At 45.1% G+C, this 19,407-nt stretch overlaps 1 protein-coding gene across 1 annotated transcript in view; it reads right to left on the minus strand.

Annotated features, from left to right (window-relative positions):
* Nucleotides 1-9,104, minus strand: part of CCDC60 (coiled-coil domain containing 60) — a 63,838-nt gene extending 54,734 nt beyond the window's left edge. Inside the window, exon 1 of the mRNA XM_033001456.2 lies at nucleotides 8,585-9,104. Coding sequence (XP_032857347.2) covers nucleotides 8,585-8,992 — 408 coding nt within the window. The 5' untranslated portion in view covers nucleotides 8,993-9,104. The remainder of the gene's footprint in view (nucleotides 1-8,584) is intronic.
* Between the last annotated feature and the right edge of the window lie 10,303 nt (nucleotides 9,105-19,407).

The following is a 19,407-nucleotide window of genomic DNA, read 5'->3' on the forward strand; positions in this document are numbered from 1 at the left end:
CCTTGTATTTCTGGTACACATACATTCATTCCTGACATAACTCCACTGAATTTGATATTAGAGAAATCTACCGGTGTCTGGTAAGATCAGCACTAACATTCCTTTTTGCTATCAGAGTGACACGAAGGAATAGGAACCAGAAACTCAACCATGAATTACAAAGAGCGTTAAGCCTACTGTCCAGTGCAAGTTCTAAATCAGTCATACCCACAAAGAGTAACAACCATTTATTTCTTACATAGCACTTCTATTCAAATATCAACATGTTTTTTCCCATTCTCTGACAAAGGTAGCCATATGATAAAATATTTTCAGTTATGAGAAGTCATTTTTAACTGCCACAGAGCAGCCAGGGGAGCACCATGTTCTTCAAATACAAGGAATAGTTTATTTCTTTCATTATGTAACCTACAGAGTATTTGTATGCCCTGTTTAAGAGAAGCAGACATTAAACACGTTAAAAATCTAATGTTTTGAATATTCACCATGAAGTGTAACCTTTGTAACGCACTTCTCTCCTGCCCCAGGCATGATATTGCAGATCAATTCCCAAACCTAGGTGAACAATGCACTTCGCTATAATGACAACTCAAGCTGTAATCACAGAAGTGTAATGCACCATGACTGTACCAACAGCCTGACATTTGGCAAGTTTACTAAAGCCTTAATAACAATGCATTATTACATTTGATATGCTTCCCTTAATTCATTATGGAAGCAGCCTTTAGGAACAGAAATCGAACCTTTGAAACTGATTAAACTGTTCTGAACTTAATAGCATGGAGATTGTGTAGACCTTACCAGTTAGCTGCTGTTCCAGAGATATGTCAAACTAATTTAGCAGTCATAAAACCTTTATTTTTATAGAACATAACATTTTCACGTAGTTAGGCTCAGGTCAGGAGTACTGCCTAAGATTTAATATTCATATTATAATGTAAAACTACCACTCAACCAGAGGAAAAAAAAGCCCAATCTTAAAAACATAGTTCCATAAGCATATGCCCTATCTCTAGTCTCATTTATATCACCATTTTTGTTTCACACTAAGTGACAAAGCAAGAACACCTGCAGGAAAAACCAAGATCAGGATCAGAAAGTTCTTCACTATAATACCAAGTTTATACTTTCCATAAGGAATTAGCTAAGATAATTCACTTTGCTCAGTCACTTTCTCCAAAGGTACAAGAAAGGTAAGGATTGTCAGTCTCACAAAGCCATGAAGAAAAACATTTCAGCAGAACTCTCAGTACATGAGTGCTTAAACGTTATTGTTAACAGCAATAAACCCAACTACTTCAGCATTGAAGGACTGCTGCTTTTCTAAAATAGCCAAAAACTTCTAATAGACACAGGACAACAATGGCAGAGTAGATCACAAATAAAAATAAAAAGTTAAATTCAGAAATTCTGCATCAACAACAGCTTCACTATGCCTGCTAAATAATCTCAAATACTTGGTTGGCAATGTTGTTATCCTCTTGTTAGAATTACTGCAATATGATGTAATATTTCCCCATTTTGTCCATGGACACATGCAAATAAGAATTTTACTTCCTCAAAAATGGTGTGACTGACATTTTTCAACTTTTTAGCAAGGGCTCTTAAAAATTAAACCCAAGCTAAAAGAAATATATTTATGGCTCGGGCTAACAAAGGAGAATGAGCTTAATTAATAAAACCAGCAGTAGCCAGTATTTAGTATAATAGCAAAACCTGATGTAACATTTGTTGAAGGAGGCAGAAAACTATCTGCTATTGCAGTTTAGGCATATATCCAAATATGATAATACACATCTAAAATTGAACTTTCCTTCTTACATCATTTACTCTGTTCTGGTTTGGTCTGTGATGACACCGTTACCCATCACCTCACTTCATGACTTCTGATTCATTCCACTCCTACTTTTAGGACCACTCTCACATAACCAAATTGCTCCAGGCAACTAGATCAGTCACCTGAAGCTGCACCCTTTTCTGTTATTCCATAGCCAAATTATCCACCGTCTGATTATTCACCACTTTCTAATACACCCTCAAACCTTATGCATTCAAGTTTACTAACATTTAATAACATGTATATAAAAGCAGCAATATAACGGTACATTATCATTACATTGCAAATGTCTGATGGGTCACTGACTCCTTGGATGGGTGAGAAGAAAGCCACCTGTACAAGAGATTGTGCGTGATGCCATTAGGCTGTTCATTTCCAAACATACTCTGACTTTCTCTTGGCAACAAGGAATGCCTCTGTTACTATTTTTAAAAAGGAAAACTAGCGTAGTGTTATGGTTGCTAACATAGTTAAAGGCTATAGAAGACAAGACAGTTAAAAAAATACTTGAGCAACTCATGCTATTTACTGGAAATCAACATTATCCATAGGATGTGTACAACCAGAGTTTCACTTTCTTGTTGCTAGCAGTGACCCTGGTAAAAGCTGGAAGTGTACATCAGATTTCATCATGGTAAGTGAAGGAAAGATGTCACCTCAGGTGGATAACATGGATGAATTCTGTCCCACCTGATGATTACCATGCTAAGAGCTTGCACATGGAAGTTATCAGTAGAGGTTATGAAACTTGTAGGAAAAGTCATTGGTATAACACCCACGGTTAGTTTCCCCACACACATACACAGAGCAGAACAGCTACTTCTCTGTCTGTTTACTCCAGAGACAAGAAAAATCCCAAACACCTCACAACTTGTATCTGGTTAACAGCAAAGAAAAAAAAAAACCAACCACCACCACCACAACAACATAAAAACCCCACAACACTCCCTTACTTATTAAAAACAAGAAGAGAAAACTAAAGAAGGTTAGACAAAGAAACACTATCTGCAAAATCCATCTATGTTAATTAGGTACAAGAAATCTCCATGGAAACCTAAGTCAGGCATACCTATATACCCAATGTATGGTAGGATTTCAAGTGGAAGCATCACACACTGGTGACAGTGTCTTTCAGACATTCCTTAATGCACATTCAAACAAGTCTCTCAGAGGCATAAAATGATGCACCCTTTCATTTCCATAACAAACAGTAGAATCTTTCTGACAATGTGACACTATGAACTCTGAAACTGTAATCACACCATCACCATGCTTTCACCTGCTTTTTTTTTTTTACATGCTCTGTACTTAGCATTGCTAATACGTGTTGGCAATAGCAAGTTGATAAACTGTAGACGGTCAATAAGAGGCAGTGTTCCAACTACTGACTTTTCTTACATAACCTATTTCTTTCTCTTCTGTTCTGGAGCATTTCTAACATGTAGGCTTATAGCCAGCTGTAAGCTGTTGTGACTTTAGAAAGCAAGAAAAAGGGGAAAAAAAAAAAAAGGAAGTAATTTTTTTCAAAGTTAGAAGTTTCCCATACTAACTGTGTTGTGCTCAGGAGATTTATTTTGTTCATGATCTGCAACAGATAACCAAGAGTATGCAAGTCATGACATGATCTATATAGCTGTTGCAATGGAAGGGTAAAGACAAACCTGGTTTTACAGATGCCTTTAATTTTCACCCTGATTTTCATATGGGGGGCATGCAGTGTGGTCATAGCTTCAAAAAAAATGAAAAAAGAACTTGGGAATAATGTTGTATTTCTCATCTTCATTCACAATTTTTCATCAGAAATGCACAAGGACAAACCAGATAAATTTGGATCACTCAGAAAGCTGAAAGCAAGACTCTCACTGCTGCAATCTCTTCTGTACCCTCCCTGCCTCTTGCTTGTTCCCTTTATTCTGCCCAAAACACCAGCCCATATAAAAACTGTAATTCCTGAGCTGACAGACTGTCATGACATGATGAGCCTGGAAAAATAGGACAAGCAGGAAAAAAAAACCCCAAATGCTTAATTCAAATATGAATTAACCCTTGCAAACAAAGCACATCTCAAAATTCCCACTTTCGTGCTATCAAAATGCATTTTTTTAATTGTTAAAGAGATACTCAAGTGTTTACCAACAAAGACTTTGAGACCACCTCTAGCCAGCAGTGGAAAGATGTGGAAGGGTCTAGTTTCAGCAGCCAACAATCTAACAAAATATCTCAAGAGATACCTGAATCTGAACATCTCTATCAATGTTTTGGAACTTCTGAATAACAGCTATCCCAGTGATAATTCACCCTTACATTCTGCCTCATATAACTAACACGGAAAAAAATACTACAGAAAGTATTAGAATTTTATAGCTTTTTGCTTTCAAAACCAGTTTAGTGAACTGAAAGAAATATTGTGCTATCCTCTTTCTCACTAGTATTTTGTTGAAATTTCACATTCTTCAAACAGGAAGTTTCAAGGTATTTCTGAACCTTCTTCTGAATCTATAATAAAGTTGTTCATCTTTTTAAAAAATTATTCAGGCATAGCACTTCTTCGATGCAGGTGTGAGGCCAGACCATATGAGATCAATAACCATATACTGGTCACTCAATTCAGAAAGCACTAGGAATGTCACCACACCAGTGTAGTCTGGCCTGACCAGTTTCTCCATTTTGGAGAGACTAGGAAGACAACCTACCACTAATGTTTTCCTGCTCGTCCCAGAGCGATAAGGAATTATGATTGACCTTCACATCAGAGCTGGCAGGAAAAAGGTTCTTTGCATTGCAAGTTCTGCCTTGAAATACATGTTTCTAGTCTTCTGGAAAGCAAGGTTTTAAATTGGAAACCCTGACAGATCCTTAACTGCAGCAATACCAAATAACATCAGTGTAATTTCTCTTGAAATAAATTGCTCTGTTTTCTTCTCCAGTTTCTAGCTTAAAACCTTTCACTGCTGATGCTGTTGTCAATCTTATCTAGTGACCTATTTACCCAAAGCACAGAACTACAGAACAGAATTTTATGACAAGTACAGAGCAGGCGTTGACACTAATAATACTCAAGATTTTGTAGACTTGGGATTGTTTTTAGGGCTTGGTCAGAAATGCTACCTTTCTTTCATGTAAAAAGTCAACAAGTCACCTCAGAGGTTTTGCAAATGAATTTGTCATAGCAATTAAAGGAAAGAAGATATATAAACATGGTAAAAGGTGACTAACATCACCATGCACCATTACATTAAAGAATAAGAAAGAGCCCTTTAACACATTGCTCTGAACACTTAGGAAATAAAAAATACTGTCTGGATAGCTACATTCTTTGACTTTCAATGAATCAGTGCTGTCTGCAGTGCACACCCAATCCTTGAGAGGGGAAAAAAAAAAATCTCAAACTGAACAAAGTAACTTCTGATTATTTGTAATGGAAGCTCAAATGGCTCTATCTCACGGTATGGGCATGGGCTGATATTAACACAACGCAGAACCAGTCAGCCCTACAGCGAGTCTCCTCCCCCACTCCCCAGCAAATTTTGAAAAGGCAAGAACCAGAAATCCACTGGGAAGATGCTTGGTGTAGCTGCTCTGGTTAAAGTATATGGCCTGTTCAGCTTACCAGGATTCTTCTAGTAAAGATAATGGCAGGGAGCAGATATCACATGTAAAAAGCCACCACATATGAAGCACATCTGAAAACACTGAGACACTGCTGGGTCTAAAAGTAGGGATAACTGGCAATATAAAGCCACAAAATCCACATCATTGTGAAAACTGGCCACGCAGTTATGCTTCGATAATGCTGTACAGGATGGGTAAAAAGAAGCCTCCTTGTTGCGGGTTTTGGTTTTTGTTGTTTTGTTCTGGTTTTGTTTGTTTTTTTGGGTTTGGGGGGTGGGAAGGACTACACTATACAGGGGGTGGTGTTGTCTGGTGGGTTTTTTTAAACACAAATGCCACAATTCCTGAGCTTCCCCCATCCCTCATGAGTATTGCTAGTAGTTTGGAAGGGGTTTCTTTTGTTCCAGTGAGTTGCAGTGGAAGGCAATTCTTCCACTGCATCAGCCCAGCTTTAATTAGTGTTTCCACCGTAAGACAGGTACCACATTCTCTGTGTGACTACAGAACAGCAGCTTCCAGTGCAACAGTAAGAGCAGTCAAATATCAGATACTAAATTCTCTTAATAAAGATAGAAAAAGCATCCATGAACATACAGCTTTTCTAAACACATTTGTTGCCATCAAGTATCTAAAAAAGCATCCTAAATGCACAATTATTAGATATAATATCCTATGCCTATGTAATTTTGTATAACCATTCCAGCATACTTAAGTGTTTTTAGCTCTTAAAAATCTATTTTTTAAAATAATACCAGTTTAGAAAGTAGCATTTGCCAGCAGATATTAGCATACTCAAGTCCCGTTGAATTCACAGGGCTTTTAATCATCATCTTCTTGTTTACAAATTTTACTGTCATTCATCATTGCAAATCATCAGCTGTACTTGTAGCTGAAGAAAACGCTAACTCAGAAGGCAGAGATGAGTGCAAATGCATTAATCAGATAGCATGATTTTTACTACCGGGAATGTTATGCTCTCAGACACCTATAATTAGACATATCCAGTATCTACAATCTTCTCAGTTATTCAAAATATTATGGGGACTGCTAGGTGTGGGTGGGAATGGCATAAATAACACATATAAAACAAAAAATACAGGTAATACAAAGCATTTTTAGTCTACAGAAATACATTTCTGTTCTAGTATCTTTGAAAAACACACAAATAGATTTCTTCAGAGCACACTAGCAGCTTAAATAGTGAGAGCTGGTGTGTGAACAGCATTAAATCCTTGAGCCCTCTCCAGTTTGTAGGGATGGAGGGAAGCAGAGGACAGATCAGAATCATTGGCAGGAATTTTTTTTTTTTAGGTTTTGTTTTGGGTTTGGTGTTGTTTTTTTAGTTTTTTGTTGTGTTTTGGCTTGTTTTTTGTTGTTGTTTGGGGTTTTTTTGTTTGTTTGTTTTTTAATTTTTCAACTTAGTACCCATTACCTTTTGGGAAAAGGAAAAAAAAAATAGTCTGAGATTTTCAGGACTGTGCAGTGCTTTTAGCCATGCTCTCCCTAAATAGGAACAGCAGGTATGACTACATCCCCTCCAACAGCTTCATGAATCTAAAGCATAAGCCACAACCACACATTTAGTGACCTACATACAGTTTATTTTCTGTATAAATTGTATACATTTAATTTGGTCAAGTTAAGTAGCTGAGTTCCAAATGGGTTTCAGAGCACCCTTAATGATCAAATCCTGACATTTTTTTAAAACAACCACCACCACCACAAATTAACCAACATTTTCAGGATTATCAGAATTTTAGAGAGTATACCTGCAGTTGAAAAAAAAATCTTTAAACCAACTTCTAATATTCAGAAAGAAAGATGTTTTAGAAGTTAAGGGTTAAAACAAAAACACTGGCAACACTTGCTGGATGTTGACTAATTTGCAGAAACAAGCCTCTGAATGAAGACAGCCAGCAAGAAGCTGCTTTAGGTAGTATGTAAAAATAAAGTGAATGCCACCCATTGTCTATCTAGAGCTTAAAGCACTTAATCTAAAACTTTAAGCTCTGAATGCAACACACACAACCAGAGCAGAAAATTAAATAGTGGGTGGACAGAATCTTTCCTGCCTACCCTGAATAATAACCACACTGCTTCTGTGGCAGCTGTCAGAGACTATCCCTTGGGCACTCTGTTAGAAAGCACATAGCAAAGTGTAGGCTCAAAGTCACAGAGACTGATGTTACAGATAGACTGGAGAGACTGCACTCTGCTTCCACAAGGAAAATTGCTCTCTGCACAAAACAACACAGAAAACTGAGAGCTTCAGGTCTCCTTGTGTGAGCCAACAGCACTGAGGAAAAGGAAACGAAAGGCAGAACACTGTAAGCTCATTTTAAGCATCAGTGACAGAGTTCTTGTCCCTGAGGTTTAATGATTCAAGCTTGACTTAAAAGCAACTTGAGACAGTTTAAGATCCACGAAGTTAGTGGGTATGCAGCACTAAGGAGACCAGGAAATAACAACCACACAAACAACCATACTGTCACAGACACTGCTGCTGGCTACTCCCTGTAAACCTTCCTGAAATCCCAATACAGATGCAAAATAAAATACCAAATAAGTAATCTGCTTCCTCCAAAGCCCTGCTTATCTAAATTGTACTGCAAACACTTTATTTTTTAAACCATTCCAATGCTGAACTTTTGAGCTTTTTATCCACCCCCCAACTGACACCATTTATCATTCCTGCTTTTTAACCTATCCTTTACTCACATACCCTAAGTGTGGTTCCTCTCCTTCCATTTTCAAGACTTCTTACCTTTCCCTAAGTATTTTCCCTTAAGCACATTCTCATCATCTCACGTTTTCCTTTTCATTTATTAGCCTGCTATTGTCTCTGCTCCATTTTAAGTGCTCTCATTAGGAACTTTAAAGATCAGTTTCAAAAGCCAATTCCCAAATCACAGTACATACATCAAAGCAGTCCCACTTTATTAACAAGTGTTCTGTACCATCATCAAATATTATATCAGATTGTAATTATTCACGAGAAGGCATGGAATATTGTTTCAAACATTCTTTAAACAGAAATAACAATTCTCTTCCCTGAAAACAGGAGCTTACAACTTACTTATAAGAAAAGCCTCCTCACTTTTCTATTTAAAGCTGAACCAGGAAAGTCAGGCCTACCTGTGCAAGCTGCCCCAAAGAGTAGAGGGTGAGTTTCTTCGGGTCTGTGTAGATAATCTCTCCAATCTCCTGATAAGGCTTCCCAATGGGGGTGAAGTGTCCCTGAGTGAATTGCTTTTGCCTCCTATGGTAAGTTTCCCAGAACACTTGTTCTCTTGGAGGTTCACTGCTTTTGTAAATTGTTCTGCTTCTGGCCAAGACCTTTCCTTCTTTCTGAGCAAAGCCAGGCAAAGCCTGAATGCACACAAAATCTCGAGGATTCAACACTTTGGTGGCTGCCAGCACCTTGATTCTGCCATTCTTAGGTGGACCTGGTACCACAGGTACCTTGAGTCTGCTGCTCATATGTGCATTTGGTACCACAGGTGCCTCAACTCTGTGGTTTTTAGATGCCTCTGGTACTGGCATTGTTCCAGAATAGGAATCTCAGCATAACTACTCCCTAAATTATTACAAGCTCCAGCTGCCCAGTCACAAAAACACACACCTGCTGCCTGAACTCTGAAGCAAGTCTTTTTAATTTTCTAAAAGGAAGCCCAGCAGAAGAACTGGCTGCTGACTAACACTACATGAGGTCTCATTCCCCTCAGCAGCCCCTCAAACCACAGAAATAAAACCTGAGGGGCCAGCACACCTAGAACCTAACCACTCTCCCGGGAAACACACAGAACCGGAGCACCTCCCTCTGAAGGGTTTCGCCACAAATTAAAATTTCCCTTATTACCGATTTTTAACGTCAGCACGACCTCCCCCTGCCCGCAGCCCTCACGCCGAGGGCCCCCACCTCCTTCCCGCGGCGGCGGGGACAGACCCCTCTCCTCAGCCGCCTCAGAGGGCGGCGGCGCCGCGCGATAGTTAACGGCCAGCAGCCCGCGTCACCCGGTTGCCCGGGGAACCCCGCGCGGGTGCGCTGCGTGCGGGCACGAGCGCGAGGCGCCGTGCAACGGGGCGCTGGCCCTTGCACGGGGCCGCGCACACGTGGGTGGTGGGGGGTGCCGAGGGGCAAGACTTGCACCAGGGGCCGCGCGTGGGGTGAGGTTGCCCATAGAGATGGATTTTTTTCCTCCTTTCTTTCAGGTGAGGGACAAGCTGGGCCGTCCCCCCGAGTTTAGGGACACGAGAGCTTGTGGCCGAGGGAGGGCAGGGCCGTAAATAACGTGTTTTGCTTTTAGGTGAACAGAACTTTATCACTTCACAACATTGTTGGAAGGTTCAGTCGTTGAAGCACTGGGAAGTGCGAGACCTGAATGTCATTATGACAGTAGAGGTAATATTAATCAGTATTTCAATTAAATAAAATCCTTGGCTTCTCTCCCAGGCAGCAGCTTGGGGTGTGTGGCAGAACAACCCCAGCCCCCCCAGTGCCAGGGGGGCCTCGGGCTGATGCTGCTCAGCCCTTGAGAAAACCCATCAAATCTCACTCCTCCTACGACCGTTTTCAGTAAAAGCCTTTCAAACTTCACTCAAACCTTGTCAAACAAGCAGTAGTTGGTGGCAAATGAGAACTCGAGATGAATTTAATACTGTATCTATTCAGCCCTAAAATACACAGACGCTTGGCAGCAATAGCACATTATTTGAGGTATATGATTTCCAGCAGATTGGGTTTTTAGCCTGTCAAGATCACTCCAACCATTTGAATCCTGTGAGCTCTCTAAAGGAATGGGGTATCTGGAAACGCCTCCTCCCTCCCTCCTCCCTGTCTTTCCTCTCAACCCTGAAAAAAAACACCCTTGCTATTACTTCCCTGCATTTAAACCCATCCAACGCTTCTTTGCTATTACAACTTTTGATTTAGAGTGATGTGACTGGATGTGGGGGGTCAGAAGCAGAGAGCTATGGAGCAGAGCTGTGGGGCTCCATGGCCCTAAGGCTGCAGGAGGACACGGGGGTCGTTTGCAGCTGGGAAGGATTCCCCCACCTCATTTTCCTCCCTGTTTTTTATATCCTACAGGCTGAATTGTTCCCCAAAAGCTGGTGTCTTGTGCTGCTTTGTTCTTCAGGAGAAACTTCCCACCCATGCACAGATCAGGGCCAGAGGTGCTCACACACGGATCTGATAAATTGTGGAGCTGGAAATGCAATTTCTGCTACTTTTCTCATTGGCTGCAGCTTATTCATAGATGTTTCCAGCTGAAAAGAAATATTCCCACACCCAGTGTTTGAGACAGACATGAGAAATATCACAATTTGGTAATGATGACCCTCTGAGCACCTGTTTTTGTTGTACTTGGGCATAGGAGCGTGTTTTCAGCTAAAACATATGAGAAAGAACTAGTTTCAATGACTTCCCTAATACAAATGGTGACATCTCATATAGCACCTGGGTTTCAGCTTTAGGGACTTAAGGGAAATACTTGCTAGACAATTACCACACAAAAAAAAAAAAAAAAAAAAAAAAAAAAAAAAAAGTGGCATTATGAAGCAGCCTTCATGCCTAAAAATGTGCTTCTACATCCAAATAGTGATGCTTTTACATCAGAAAATGGTGCTTGGTTGGTTTTGCTGATTGGTTTGCACTTGAAGAAGCCTCAGCTCAACTTTCATCTGCAGCAGGTTGAGACCTGCCAGGGGCTTTGGCTGCTGGGGTGGGAGAACCCCAACTGAGACATGTCAGCCTCAGCACCCTCTGCTTATTTGAGTCAATCCAGATGCTGCAAGTGCTGCTGAGGAGCGGGGTGGGCACTGAGAGCCATCCCGCACCCACACCCTGCAGGCTTTAATGCTGTAATGCTTTGGAGTTGTGCCCAAAACACACTCTGCTTCCCCAGCGGATGCATTTTTTTAAAGGCCTTAAAATAACCAGAGCGCCGTTTGACTTCATCAGGATGCTCAGGGGCCAGTGGGGATGGGAAGGGCCCAGAGGGGACGTGCCCAGGGTGATGTCCTGCTGATGGTGGGGACACCCCATCTTTCGTGGCCTCCCCATCCTGCAGTTTGTGCACAGGTCCCCCATCCCACTGGTACGGGCACCTGCACCCCACAGGCAGCATGTGAGCCCAAGCCTTGGGGCTCTTGCAGAGATCATCATGCCTTTCTCCAGGCGGGTTGCAATTCATTTTCCCCCAGAGTTTGTCACTGGGATCCCATTCTGCAAACTCCTTCCTGGCAAGAAGTTCCCTCCGGAGCCCCAAGGTCAGAGAGGAGCAAGCTGCATGTCCCTGGCGCCTTAGTGCCATTTCCATATAAATAGGCTCCCTCCAAGACAGAGGAGGATGTATTATTCAGAAACAAACAAACAAGATGGATCTGTGGGTTTGCATTTTCAGAGACACACAAAAATATTTTCCTCCCACAGCTCACAGAGGCTCCCCGGTAAAGCTTTTGCGGTGACCAGCTCCTGTCGTCCAGCTGAGCGGGTTCTCCCAGCTCTTCCCCTCCTCAGCCCCATTTCTCCTCCGCCCTGTTCATCATCTAGTCCCATTTTCAAGAAATACTCCAGGAACGACCGGTATGCATTTGTTTCTTTTTAACTTCCATGTCATTTCTCCATCCAGCTTACAATTTTTGGTGGCAATTTAACAGCTTTTACAAATTACATTCCTATCTTTTTCTTGGTTATTGTTACAGAGGAGAAAGTCCCATTTTTCACTGTGATTCTTCAGGTTTCTGCTGTCACTGTATTTAAGACTTTTTTTTTTTTTTTTTTGTCCTTAGCTTTTATTTTCTTATCCCTCAAGGGCAGCCTTGGAAATTCAAAGCTGTTCCCTGACTATCAGGGGATCTGGTATTCTCTTTTGGCAGCTCTGCAGCAACTGTCTCTCTTCCTTCCATCCTTCCACCTAAATGACACCCTTTTCTCAATAAATTACCCTTTGTCTTTCAAAGCAACATTTCCATTTGTGACAGTTTGGATGTATAATAGTTGCATCCCAGTGGATACCTTCAGGAGCGTCAACTAACAGGCCAATACAAACTCAGTGGTGCAGAAAATAGAGAGATTTACGTATTTTGGGCTTTATTCCTCCCCCAACAATTGGGCTGTGCTCTGAATTTTCAAAGTTTGAGTTTAAAGATATGGTTTCTCCTCACCAAAAAAACCCTCTCCTGGAATGGAGGGATGGCTGAACCCATAGCAGGATTCCCTTTTTTTCAACATAACATCCCTCGGGGTCCCTGGAAAATGCCCCAGAGCAGCCAAGCCCACCCAGACATGCCCCCAGCATAGAGCTTCATGGCCACAGTGTACTGACCACAATGCATAAAGCTCCAAAACCTGCCAAAAGCACGAATCCAGCACCACCAGCAGCACATGCCCAATTCCTCTGCCCCGTTTGGGGCATTTAGCAACAATCATGCATTGCTGGCATGGAGCAGCGGGGAAGCAAATGGAAATATTGCCTTCAGTAATGCCTGTGGGCATCTTACATGGTCCCTAAACACATGCAAGTGGCCTAGGAAGGTTCCTCCCCCCCCAGCCCCTATGGTAGCACATGCTGAAGTGTGCTGGGTTGTTTTGGGCATTTGCAGAGCCTTGCATGGAGAGAAGGTGGCTGTGCCACCAGGATTAAAGAAACCTGGTACATCATACTTTGCAGTTACCCAGTGTTTTCCACTCTTTATGGTAGAAACGTGCCTGAAAAACAGCCAACCAACAAAAGCCCTAATTGCTTATGCTACAGAGGAAACATTGATTTTGCAAACATTTCCTAACAATAGCGACGGTGATCGATTAGCGCTGCTGTTGATCATGATCTTGCTAATGGAGGGTGAATGCGCAGCATGGCTGGAGCAGGCTAGGCTGGAGCAGCAGCTTTGGGGTGTCTCCAGGCTCCCCGTGGGCAGGGAGGGCTCCTGGGGACCACCCCACTGCGGTGCAGCCCTCCCTGCCCATGGGGACACGCACGCACCCCGCACTGCTGGGGCAGGGGGATGCAACAGATAAAGCTCGAGAAGGTTGGATGCTCACACCCTGCTCCCGTCGGAGGATAGAGATGTTCAAGCCCAGGGCTGGCAGCAAGAACATCCTCCCCAGCTCCTGCAAGTTGCTCAAAACCAACAGATTGGATGTTTTTGTAGAAGTTGTCAAGATCCAGACCTTGGCTTTAGCAGCCTGGAACTTTCTTCTCGCAGCCCTGTACCTTCTGTCTCATTTCCAAACACCAGACAAGCCAAACATTATTTTACAATCCCAGCATCTGGCACACAGCTCTGGGCAAGCCTCTCAGCCTGTCACTGGTGAGATAAATGAGCCTGTTGCGGTGGCCGACTTCATAAAAATATATGAAGAGTAGTTAACAAAAGGGTATTTCACAAAGCCGTGAATGCAAATGCAACCTCTGAGATAACTAATTAACTGAAGCAGCCGTAAAAAGGGGGAGCAGCTTCCCATCTGTGGAAATAGATGTCATTTTATAGAGGCTCTAATTAGTTATGCCCAGTTCTGCAGCAGTTTCTTTGGCGCTGCACACAGGCTGCCTCCTGCTCTGCAGGTCCTGGAGCTTTCGAGGTGAAGAGGGGCAGAGCAAAGCTGGGGGGAAGCGATGCTTCGTCTTGCAAAAGACCCCTGTGAGGATCGTGTTTTCAGCTGGTACCCAAGCAGCAAGCAAAGCCAGTGTTGTTTTGAGGAGGTGGCTGGCTGCAGGGTTGGTCCCAGCAACAATCCTGTCCTGGCCCTGGGGAGATCTGCCCTCACCCGTCTCCTCCGAGCCCAGAGAGACTCGCAGGGAAGATTTGCTGGGGGCCGTGGCTCGGCAGCGGGGTCCCAGAGGGGTTACTGGTTCTCCCCAGCATAGCTGCTGCAGCTTTTATGTGGTTTGGGTATAGGGTATTCACAGCACACCCGCGAAGTGTGCTTGAGAGGGTTAATTGTTCAGCAGAGCACTGGGTTTGCCAGCTTTTATCTGGTGGGAGGCAGCATGTTTACAAATTCAGATTTACAGTCACTTTGAGTCCTCCAAGTTGCCACCTCCTTGACAGGAAACATCCCTGCTGGGGCAAAATCCCCTCCCAGCTCTGCCGTGGAGAGGGATTTTCTCCCCTCCTCAAACCTTTCCAGCAACTTTTGGGCAAAAGCTTTAGGTTTTGATACACCCCATGCTTTGGGCTGCACCCTTGCTTTGGACTGAGAGCACAGCCCACACCAAAGCGCTCCCCAGGGACTGCCAGCACCCAGAGGGATCATGCTGGGGTTTGTCCCCACCTTACCACCGTCGCAGCCCATGCCTGCCCCTTCCGAGCTCTTCTCGTGCAACCTTCAGTTTTTCATTTGCTCCTCCATCTGCAAGGATCCCTGCAAACTCCCCCCGCCTGCAGTGAGCTCAGCAGGATTAACGCTGGAGTGGGGCGTACCATGGGAATTAGTCACCATCAGGACCTCAGTCAAGTGTTTTATTTAATGCCCTTTTCCAAAGACATTTGTACTTGGAAAAATGAAGAATTACGAGCTCTCTGCTAACAAGTGTGACTCAGAGGAGCTGTGGGCACGCACCATTTAAGTGAGAAGCGTCTTCACAACACTGATGCAATGTGGGTGAGGAGGGGAGGGACTGCTGCCACTCACCACAACAGCCAAAACCTGCCTGCCACTTGCTTTCCTCTGCCCGCGGCAGGGCTTCGCCCCCTGCCATGGGAGAAGGTGCTGCTGAGAAAGTGTTTTTTGCAAAAAAAAACCCCCACAACTCAAACCAAAATGGCTTACAGTTGCATTCTCATTGGCTTTGCTACAGAGAGAAGGCTCTGACCGCTGATGGGGAGAGGCCACCACCAAAACTGTTCCCAGTAGCTTGGCTGCACTCTGACCTGCCCCAGTAACAGCAACTGGAGCTGCTCTGGACCAAAAGCAGCTCTGGCATTTAGTGCATGGAGCAAACCTATGCCCAAAACACGGAGTAGGGCAATGCTCTGCTATAAAAGGCCACGCTGCCCCTCACCGTGCCGTCCCGCCTCTGTGGCTGCCAGGAATTTGCTCAGCAAGAGGTTTGTGGGACAATGCCAACCCCCCCCAGGAGCTGGCTTTAAAACCAACATGCCTTTGCCAGACATTACCTGTAAACTGCCCCAGTGCACAGGCCCGTGCATGGAGCACCAAAGGCACAAATATTTGCAGAAGCCATCTGGGGGTTGCCGGAGTCCCTGTGCCAATGCCCCAGTGCTTGCTTCGGCACTGATGCCATGGCAGGGCACAGCATGGGCGTTGCGGAAACAGGGAAGGTTACAGGAAAATAATAATGATAATTTATTCAGCTTTTCTCGACACATCATCTCCCACCTATGTCCAGCATCAGCCTTGCTGGGAATTAATGAATTGGACATTGTCAGCAGCTGGGAGATGATGTACAGGGGGAGGATGACCAGCGATGCAATTTATAGGGACACAAGCCTTGAACTTTCTTCGGGTCAACTTCCAGCGCGTTGCCAGGACGGTGAGGATGATCTACCAAGCAGAGGCATTTGGAAATCCCCCCAGCTCTTTCCCAAAGTGGAGGAGGAGGAGGAGGCTTTGCCTGCACTGAGCCGGGTTACTCCCACCCCCGTAGGACCCCCGAGGGAGCGGCTGGGAGAGGGGACCTGCGTGCCCTAGGGACCTCACCGCGCCGGTCGGGTACGGTGACTTTGCACGACGCTGCTCTGCCCCAGCCGGCCACAGCAGAGGCTCGCCAGGAGCGGGCTGCAGCCCACGTATTATTAGACACAGTGGTTTTATTTCAGAGGGCAGCACCTCAGCCAAAGTTCAGCCAGTGCAGTTTGAGCTCCAACGCTGCGATGGAGGCTGGATGCATCCATCCCACCAAAAACACTCTGGTTGTTCAGTGCTGAGGGTGGGAGGGGCCCAGCCTGCACAAATGTCACCGTGTCCCATGCACACCACCATCCAGCCATGCAGCTTCCCACAGCAAATCATTTCATAACCTTCCTTTTGCTATTATAAAAAAATAAATTAATACAAGAAGTGATGACAATAAATGATGCTAAGCTGGGGCACACAAGGCTCTGGGTTGTGCAGCACCGGCTTTGCCAGATCACATAACCATTTCTGTTTTGCATTCCCTAGGGAAATTTCTGCCCCTTTTTGCAGAGCTCAGGCTCTCAGAAACCTCTCCTTGCTGCTGTCCTATTTAGAGGGGAAGAAAAAAAATGAAATTAAAGCCTGTACAATATCTGTATCAAGCTGCAGCATGTTTCTCTTCTCCTCTGGTGTCACACAGAGTCCTGTCCCCCCACCCATGACTCACCCAGCCCGGGCTGGCTGGGGAGAGCAGCGGGGCCGGGGCTTGGTGTGGGAAAGCAGCCGGGCTCTGCAGCCGGAGAGGGCAAAGCGGGTACTGCCCTCAGCCCGGAGAGGTGGGGGATCCCTCCCCGCCGTCCTGACGTCTGTGGGATGAGGGGTCACTTTTCCAAGCCCCTGAACATCAATTCCCAGCACGCATGCTGCCGACTTCTCGGAGCTTGTCAAAACTTCCTCAAGTGCAATACTAAGTCTGTGTTCCTGGCTGCGGCTTGTTAAAATAAATTGAAACATGGAGGGAAAGTCATTAAGATCTCTTTCATTAACACCATTCCTCACAGGCCTGGAGAAGCTGAGGTTTTGTCAGATCACGTTATCACCACGGCTTTGCTGTTTCCGAACCTTGAAGAGATTCTTCCAAAAAGCGCAACCGCCCCCTCGCCTGCTCCCCTTTCAATCCTCAGCTATTTTTATTTCACTCCTTGAGATAAAAGTATGTGTGTGGGGGAGGTATTTACACACACATAAGAAAATATAGATGCACATAAAAATAACCTGACAATTTGAGAGAGACATTTCACTTCTGCAGAGCTTTCCATTCTCTATTCCATTGTAAAAAGGAAATGCTGAAGTTGTCGAGGCTCGGGGGGGTTTTGCCATGGCTCTGGTTGCGGATGCAGTGAGCATCCTCCCGCCTGCAGCAGGCTCTGCTTATGCACAGGCTCTGAAGTCCCAGATGGATGGGGTGGCAGCTGGGGGAAGCGTGCACAGGGTTAGTGCTGGCATTTCTCAAGAGAAAAAATAAAGAGACTTCTACGGCCCTGGAAAGTTTATGGCTTGCTGTGGAACAAATACACTGGAGATTAATTCCTACAGCGGCGTTCTCATACCCTTATTACATTCAGGATACATTTCCAGATGTGTAACTGCCTGTCTTCACATTGCTTTTATGTTTGAAATATTGATTTTAAAGGAAAGAGGGAGGAGAGAGATGAGTGCCCAGTACCACCAGCCACAAGCCGATGCTACCCAGTCTGGGAGCTCGACTGTGCCTGTGCCATGGGGTGAACAGTCGCGGGACTCACACGCCCACCGCTCCTCCTGCACCCTGCACATCCCGTGGGATGGATTTAGCATCCACTAACCCCAACAGAAATTTAGGACCCATTGGGCAAGACCAGTCTCTAAGCAGCACGTGGATTCGGGAGGGAGCGAGCTCACGCAGTGAGTCAGGCAGGCTCAGCCCAGCTCGGGGGGAGCATCTCTGCTAAAAACAAGACGACTCATGAACATGAGACCTGGGGCAGCACTATCGGTGTCCCAACAAGCCACAGCACACCAGGACGTCGCTGCTGCCCTGCCGGTGAGCACGTCATGGGCTGCACCAGCCAAGCCAGCATAGCTCAGCAGTACAGAACATCCTCGCTGGCTCCGGCGCGGGGGAAACACGATCGTGCTTGCAGAGCCCCTGCAGCGACGGCGATGCGCTTGGGCTGGCTGCTGCCAGCCTTGTTTTGACTTTCTTTTTAACAGCCTGCCACACACAACATCTTTGGTGACAAGTGACAGCCTTGTTGCATTAACAGCACTCCACCAAATGGCATTACTATTATTATCTGCTTTTGCGAGTATAATAGATAATATGACTACCCCCCTCCAAAATAGCCTGGCGTTTGAAGGAAAGATTCGGATTATTTGCTGAACATCTCAAGCTGTGATACCGTGTCGTACCAGAAAGCGTTACTGTGTGTTACACACACCGTACCTGCAGGAAGCTTCTTGCATTAAACCGCAGGATAGCTGTCACTGAATCATTCTGTAATTGCAGGAAGAGATAACAAGAAAAGGCAGCGCTCTGGCAAACCCTGCCTGGCCAAGGTTGTTTAAAAATACCTAGCCCCAGCCCTCATGGCTTTCTGCAGCAATACTGGGTGTCGGAAAGCCCACGCTGCTGGTGAACAGGCACCCCCTGCGGGCTTGGTCCATGGAAATAACTGCTGGGATCTCGCCCAGGATCTCTTCTCCCCAAACTTAAGCCAGATTCCAGCTGGGAAGTGCTCTGCTACACTGGAAAAAATACAGCAACACCCCCCGCCAGTGACCTCCATTTGCTGTCAGGCACAAAGACACCTCACCACCCACTGGGAGCATCACCCTGCCTGCCCAATGCACCCATCCACTGTAATGAATCTGACAACACTGGAAATAATTTTTAAAAATGTATGCAAAAAACACTTGGCTGGAGGTGGGCTGAAGGGGTAGCTGGCCCATGCGGCCCCGGCTTGGATGGGGCTGGAAACAGCAGTTTCTGACCCAGGAGAGGGTCAGAGGACCGTGGGTGCGGATGCTGTCCAGGCACCGTGGCTGCTCACCCCATCAGTGCTCCTGGCATGAGCGGGGAGGGAGGTACGGGTGGGAGAAAGGCTTCCCGGGAGCCCCAGCACACTCTCCTGGGAGGCAACGCAACCACAGCTTGCATGTTTGCTGCTATTGCTCACGGTCTCCTCTGAGCACCCCAGCCCACCCCGGGGAAGCGAGACCCGTCAGAGGAGACAAACCAGCTGGCACACGTTTCTTTTGCCATGACTAACAGCTTAAGTAAACGACTGGGTAAACACGCTAATTTTACTTTCAAAACAAAAACAAAACACAAAAA

Source organism: Tyto alba, unplaced genomic scaffold, assembly GCF_018691265.1.
Source record: "Tyto alba isolate M040663 unplaced genomic scaffold, T.alba_DEE_v4.0 Super-Scaffold_44, whole genome shotgun sequence".
Classification (NCBI taxonomy): Eukaryota; Metazoa; Chordata; class Aves; order Strigiformes; family Tytonidae; genus Tyto; species Tyto alba.